The 7,800-nt window shown below is 47.1% G+C and overlaps 1 protein-coding gene across 1 annotated transcript; it reads right to left on the bottom strand.

The window, feature by feature from the left end:
- Positions 1-803: 803 nt before the first annotated feature.
- Positions 804-5,566, bottom strand: hps6 (HPS6 biogenesis of lysosomal organelles complex 2 subunit 3). The gene has a single exon (XM_080481067.1). It carries the CDS (start codon positions 5,305-5,307, stop codon positions 2,554-2,556), a length of 2,754 nt encoding a protein of 917 aa, XP_080337193.1. The 5' UTR covers positions 5,308-5,566; the 3' UTR covers positions 804-2,553.
- Positions 5,567-7,800: the final 2,234 nt, after the last annotated feature.

Genomic DNA, 7,800 nt, shown 5'->3' with positions numbered 1-7,800 from the left:
TTTTTGGGGGGGGGGGGGGGGGGGGGGTGGAGCTGATCCCAGCTCACCATCAGTGAAAACAGGACGGGCCACCGCTGCATTGCAGTGAAAACAGACGAGACAATCACACACGTTCAGCCGCAGGAAACCCGAGTGACCCGGAGAAATCCCATGCACGCACAGGAAGAACATGCAAACTTAACACAGGAAGACCCCCAAAGGTCAACAAATGTTCAGGTCAAAAGTAATATAACGTTAAGAGGAATAAAGCTGTAAAAACATGCTTGCCTCCATATTCTAACAGGTTGTGATTTCACTCTGATTCTAAAGATATGGCGGAAAAGCTGAATCAGAAAGATCGAAATCACTTCAACAATATAAACACTGAATACTGTCCGTATTGCATATATTACTGCTATGTGTAATTTCCCCCATTTTGATTTCTTCTATTTCTGTGTATATGTATACATCTATATTTATCTAATTACATAACATTAATACATAGTCTGTTTCTCTGTGTGTCACCGTACTGCCTAAACATGTTGTATAATGTGAAACTGCTGCTGTGATGATTGAATTTCCCCATGTGGATTAATAAAGACCGATCTGATCGAATCGAATCGAATCAATGGAAACAGTGAGCCAGCAGCTGGAGGAGCGGTTAGAATGAGCTGGTAGGTAAGCCTATTATTAACCGTCTATATATAGATGAATGTACGAGCACAATAGCATCTGAAAGAAGAAGTCGACACAAGGAAGCTGTCAAGGTGCAAATGTCAAACATTAATCTAAAGATTGAAACTCAGAATAACAAAGCAAAGTGATCTCAGATCTAGTTTAATATCACACATCTCTTCATAAATACACGTCCATCTTCAAATATCACCTAAAATTGAGTTGAGCCAAAGGTAAACAAACGGTACATTGTCAATATAAAACCCTGTCAGGCAAAGACAAATTCCAATGTGATAACAGCAACCAGGGGTTTAAGGCAGATTAATATTTAACACCCGAGCACTGATAACATGAGGCCGAAACTGCCTCTGAGAGGAAGGCTTGGGAGTTCCCAGAGAGTCCAGGAGAAGCGGAAACATGTTGCTGAACCGAAATCAGTCACACAGACTTTGTCATGCTTGAAAAATAAAACGATTCACACACAAATCAGATGGCGTCGTGTTGAAATGTCACATACATCTTTCATTGAAGAGGCTCAGAGTTGTAAACACATCAAGAGCTCATGACAGAAAAAAAAAAAATACTAAAACAAAACAACAACAATGTGATTTACATTCTTCAAAAGGGATCTTCTGATCCAGTTCCAGTTTTTTTTTTCATTTTCTTCTCTCCAGAATACAAGTGGAGCAAAAAGAGGCACGGCAGAAATGTGACACTGCACTGCAAATGGAAGCAGCCCTGCGAGAGGCACTCGGAGCATTCTGCACCGTCTGGAGCCGATTGTCACTGAACACTGAAATACATGTTTGAATTTCTTCGGGACCACGACTTATTACAAGTCCTCTCAAGTCCTTTCGATGATAAACAGGCAGCACCTATGTACAACAACATGTTAAACAGACAACCGAGATAAACAGAACTTTTGTTCAAGGCAACTTATTTAGAAGGACAAACAATACTGACTGGTGTGATACTAAAGTGCAGGGGCCAGAGAACAGAGAGCCTATCATCTCTAATGACATTAGGCTCCGCTGGGTCCATGAAGGAGGACGTACGTGGAATGCAGTGGGACGGCTGCGTTGGGTCATATGTCCCACACGCACTTCATTCCTAACAGAATTACCACAGAAACTGAATTAAAACTTGTACTGTGGGTCACTTTTACTGATTACTCCGTTAGGAATGTCTCGTGAGCGGAGCACAAAGGACAAGATGGAGTCGAGGAGGGATAGATAGGCAACAAAATGGAATAAAAAAAAAAGAAGAAGCAGACGCTCGGCAGGCTGATGGTTGGTTTCGAGGACGTGAGGAAGGTAAACCAATAAAACCGGATTGTTGTTTAGGCACATTTACTGTGTTCGAATGCGAAAGTAAAAGGCAGCCATAGAACACCCGACCTCCTCCTCATCCAAAAACACAACAAAATGAACACACACACGCACACACACACTCCAGCAAATGAAAGGCAGCTCAATCTGGCTAGAATTAGAAAAGGCCTCATTTCAAAACCACTTGGGGCAACACCCCAAACAGAGGTTGGCAATATCGTCCGTATCCGAGCACTTGTGTTAAGAATATATTAATACTATTAATCAGATGTTGGTGTTGTTAAGGAACGGGAACGTTCACATGCAATTAAGGCCTAAAGGATAAATAACATTCCATATACAGTATTTACACAGTAAGACTTAAAATTAACTTCAGTATTTACACTCAGGATCTTCAGTAGTCATTTCATTTTCATTAGTAGTCATAATACAACTAAGAATTCCAGTGACTCGACAAATACCTGCATCAAACTGGAAATACTGCTTGCATACTGATATTATTCTGTTTTATAAGGATTGTCGGCACAGACTTTGGTCAGATAAGAAAAGATTTGGTTTATGGTTCTAAAACTCAGACCGGGTTGGCCGGCAGCGCCGCCCTGGTGGTTTGTATGTTTGTGTGCTCAGGTGATGGCGTGAGATCAGTCGCGTCTGCAGCGTGATCCGACGCCGCGCCGGGCTGATCCAGGGGCTGGCGTGGAAGAGCCGGAGGAGGGAAGGAGGGCGACTGGAGGATGTCGGCGTAGTGCTGACTCGGCTTGGTCTCCCTCTGGAGCACCTTCCTGAGCAGCGGCTTCAGCAGCCCGACGGTCAGCTGGCTGCTGCTGTGCGAGGCCGCGAAGGGAGCCGGAGACGAGGAGTCCGCACTCGGCGTGGGGAAGGAGGAGTGGGAGGGGCCGCTGGGACCGGGGAGGTTCTTCAGAACCAGGTTGAGGATGGTGGTCACAGTGAAGTCCTCCGGGCAGAGGTCCCACAGCAGGTCCAGGTAGGGGTCCAGGTCTCGGTGTTGAGCCACCTCACACAGCAGAGTGGTGAAGATCTCCTTGTTGAGCAGCGGGCTCTGCTTGCAGAACTTGTGGGCCACCTGAGTGACCCGCTCCCACCGCCGCTTGCTCATGAGTATCCTCAGGGCCTGCAGGATGGCGTTGGGCCGCCCGCTGACCAGCAGCACCTCCACCTCTAAGTCCTGCTGCTGATCTGTGTCTGGGTTTAAGCTGGACAAGGTGCAAAGTGCTCGTTTATAGAGCGGCACGTTGTTCTCCACGCCCCCCGCCCCCCTTCCGCTGGAAAAGCTCCATGAGGACGTGGCCAGGCTCAGGCCCAGGCCCAGGCCCAGGCCCCCGGAGCCCTGCTGCTGCTGTGCCAGCTCCAGGAATCCTGGAAGCCAGGCTGGCTGAAAGTGGAAGACTGACTGGCAGAGGAGCTCGAACACCGGCAGGGGAGTTGGGGAAGTGCGGCTTGTGGCTTTGGTTTTGCAGTTGGCAATGTGATCACCTGTGAGAGTGTGGTTGTGTTTCGGACCGCCGTTTGTGACGGCCGAGGTGCTGGAGGCGGGACTGAGGACAGTTTTCCACAAGTCCGGGGGAGCGCCGCTGCACAGGCGGCTATCCCCATTGGAATGCAGCTGGAGAGCAGCTTGTGTTGCCCTCCACGCCTCGGAGGGGAACAGGCTGAAGATGGAATTGAGGTAGAGCAGCGCTTCTTTATCCAGCTCAGAAGATGACAGAAGCCGCTCTACTTCTTTCTCCACCAGATTCTCACACATCACCCCCACCTCTTTGTCACTTCCCCTCACCAACCTCCCCTTCACCTCCTCCAGGGAGACGAGAGCGTTGAGCTCAGGCTCCAGAGAGCCCATTAGCTTCTCCTGTCCGGCAAGAAGTCCTCCTTCACCATTCTGGGACAGTTCTCCACCCTTCTGCCTCAGCCGCGTGCTGAGGTAGACCCTGAGGATGGAGGCTAAAGAGATGGGGGCCTGGAACCTGCCTCCCTTCTTCAGCGTGTCCACTGTGAGCTGGGTGCTGCTCAGACTCCTCTGCTGGTAATAAGAACAAGCCTCTTCAAAGACGGCCTCGACCAGGAGGGCTCCAGGATGAACACCTTCTGCTGTACCGACACCAGACGCTCTCATCTTTGGACAGAAATCTTTGAAGTCTGTCTCCTGGTTGACCAATACAAAAAGTCCAGTGTCTGAGAGCAGGTATGGTGCCCATTTTTCCGTTCGGTTTGGATACAACAGTCCTCCTCTCTTTAACACAGTCTTTTCCAGCTCTCTGCCACAGTTCAAGTCGATGATGTGCAGATTTTGTCCTGCCAGCAATGCCAAGACGTCCCCAAACAAACACAGGCTGGTGTGAGTTCCATATTTCACCAAATGTTTTTCTTCCAGTTTGTATACATGACGCAGAATCCCCTCTTTGTGCAGCAGACACAGCCAGCCTGTGCTGAGCAACAGAAGCAGGCCTCCACAGGCTGTGGGAGCGACGCTGTAGATCTCAGGCGGCTCCAGAGCTGACAAATATCCCAAACAATCTGTCACCAGTTTCTTGAAGTCAGACTCTTTAGCTGAAAACCTTTTCAGGGGAGTGTTTTTACACGTGGAGCTGACCGCGAAGGAGTCCTGTCGGGGGGACCAGGAGAGGAAAAACTTGGAGATGCTCGACAGCGGCTTGACTCTCAGGTCAGGAAGGAGATGGACATATTCACCTGAACCGAGGACGGTGAATCTGGGATTGTTGTGGAGGGCGATCTTCACCCCTCCCAGGATGACAGCCCCCTCCTCCACCTCGAAGTCTCGTCTGCAGACACAGTATGTCAGCTTGCTCCTGGTGGAGCTCTCTGAGGGCGGCCGCTCCTCACACCAGATGATCAGATTAGTGCAAACACAGACAGACACCACTCTGGCTCGGGGGCTGTTGCACAGGTCGGAAGATTGCAGCAGATGCCATCCAGCTTTGCACTCCTGGAATTTCCAGAACTCAGCTTTTCCATTCTCAAAAACCACCGCGACGACCGCAGCTCCTCTGTTGTTATTGTTATTGTTATGATTATGATAATCCAAGTACAAGACATCAACGACAGGCACAGTTCGAGCCAGCCGCAGCTCCAGCCTCTTCTGGTGCTGAGCCAGATGAGGTCTCTCATACTTGTCAAAAGTCACAAGACCGACATCAGGCTTGCGCAGGATGACATGGATGTGTTGTGCTTTGGGGCTGAGGCGAACATTCCCCAGGCTGTCCGCCGCCGCGCTCAGGAGGTCAGCCAGCTCCGTGTTCCCAGAATAATCCCCGAAATCTGACAGTCGCTCCAACACCAACCCCGCCATAGCCTCAGCGTTTCGAGACGGAGCGGCTGAAGTCAATCGATCCACATTAAAGCGGCCAACCGGCCGGGTAAACACCGCAGTCTGACCTGGGAGCTCCGGAGAGACTTAACTGAGCGGAGGCATCCCGACAGCCGTCCACACCGCCGACCCCATGATGGTGGATCTCAGGGAAGCTGAGCTGGTCCGTGACGAACTAATAGTTGAAAAGAAGCAGAATTAGTTTGGACAACTCGAGCACGGCTCGGCAGTCATTCCGATGCTAAAGCTAACACTGGTCGAACATCACGGGATTGAGAGCTTCCGGATACCGAGGGTGTTTTACATAAAGGGGCGGGGCTTAGCGCTGCAAAGCTCGTGAGCAGAGAACAAGAAAGCGATGAGTGACTCTTGAGGAAGGATGGCGCTCATAGACCACTGCTGTCACATATCTTATCATCTTTGGACTGTCAACAAAAACACCGTACAAAGGGGCGTCCATATTGAACAATATTGAAACATTGTAGAATACCATGATTGTCTTTGTGTGCGGCTGCATTGGCCCTGGGGGGAACAATGGTGTCGTAGTGTTGGAGTGCTCAAGACCATATTCTCAAGATCTTGGTCTTCAGAAGCTCTGGTCTTTGGTTTGGACTCGGTCTCTCACTACAACATTAGTCGTCAGCACAGCCTCATCATGAGATTGTGCCTGATTGAAAGAATTCCATGTCTTTCTGTGGACAGTTTGCATGTTCTCTCTTTGTGAGTTTCCTCCCTCAGTGCAATGGGACAATACATGAGTTTGACAGTGACTGGTGACTCCAAATTCTTGCTTCTTACTTACAACAGTACACGTGACTTATAATTTGTATCGTCCCATACTACCACAGGACCATAATTAGAATCAATTGTCTGTTTGTTTTTAATTTGCCAACTGCTTAATCGTACTCTTCGTTGTATCCATGGACATTTATTATCCAGTTAAAACCGTGGGCCACTTTCATACCACTACACAGTTTTTGTAAAATGGAGCTTTCCTCGATGTGAAACAGAGCATCCTAATAATGTATGACGTTCACATGAAACTAACGTGCCTTCATATATTATTAGGTTTCTTCGTTTTGGAAATAGATGATTGTTTCTTGCATTAATTAGCCACTGATTTGTCAAGCACACTTGACATACTGAGAAACCTACTTAACTCAGTATTGACGTACAGCTTTCAATATTTTCTGAGTATCCTTGGTGAGTCTTGAAGTATACACTCACAGTATATTGAGCTGAGATGCTTTTAAAATGCAACCTGCCAGTTGACCCCAATCGCTGACCTTCTAAACTTGGAGCAAACCCTCACAAAAAGCCAGCTTTGGAAATCAATACTTTATTTTGTTACTGGAGGATAATTCAAAAGAAGAGCAAAAAAAGAAGTTTTGTGATGAACGTTCACTACTTTTGGAACTGGAAGCGGCTTGGATCTCACAATAGCAGACTATTCTCTAGATCAGCACAAATTAGGAAGTTTCCTTTTTTCACACTGAACAATTTTTCAAAGCAAACTCACACATAGTGTTACTATGGAAACCACAATTACCTCCTCAAATGTGAAAGGAAGACTGCACTTATAGGTTACATTTTATTTTATTTTTTAAATTAAACAGAGAAACGGTTCCAGTACATCCTTGTTCATTTTGGTGAGAGGCTGTGAAAAGCGGCTTGTTGATGACAACCTCACCAGAGCTGAAACTAACCCGATACTCTGACTCACTCTGATCAGCGTCTGAAGACAGAGTCATCCCACTTCACAGCACAGATGTGGTTGCAGGAAAATTTAAGAAGAGATATTGGCCAGGCTCCGTCTTGTCTGCAAACAGCCTTCGGTATCTCAACACCGGTTAGAAAATATCTTATTTTGTTTTGATTTGAAAAATAATGTTTATTACAATGGGAGTGGGAACCACAGTGGTGACTCACATTGTAAGTGAATGTCTGCCTGCTCCGAGCGCAAGCTTTATTACTCCAACAAACTTTGACGACAGCTTTCAGCCCACACTGTGATACTGTACTGGCAAATAACAGAGCACAGACGTTTGGATTCCTAGATACTGATACTCAAATCAGTCATTTGGCAGCAGCACACACTAGCCAGGCATATCTAGATTTAATTTGACATATTTGCGTACTCTTGGCAGCATTTAGGGAGAGGTTCTGAGATTCAATTTATTAATGCATATGAAGGAACTAGTACACAGGAAACTCCCTGGGTTTATTTGTATCTTTTTACTTCTACATAGATCTATTGCCAGACCGTCACATTTTACAAGCTCTATGAAGTGAGCAGTGTTTAGGTCTATCTGTGTTGTGTGGCTATAAATAGATTAGCAGGGAAGCTTGTGATACCAATAATATGATCAAATAATGGAAAAGTCCCACGGTGTCTAAATTAGTGGCACATGTCTTTGTTGATGCACACACTCCATGCATTTTCCAATCTGTACGCTTTCTTTGTCCTTGCAATTT

This window comes from Lipophrys pholis (genome assembly GCF_963383615.2).
Source record: "Lipophrys pholis genome assembly, chromosome: 15".
NCBI lineage: Eukaryota > Metazoa > Chordata > Actinopteri > Blenniiformes > Blenniidae > Lipophrys > Lipophrys pholis.
Note: the sequence above shows the minus strand (reverse complement) of the source record. Positions and strands in the feature narration are given on the sequence as shown.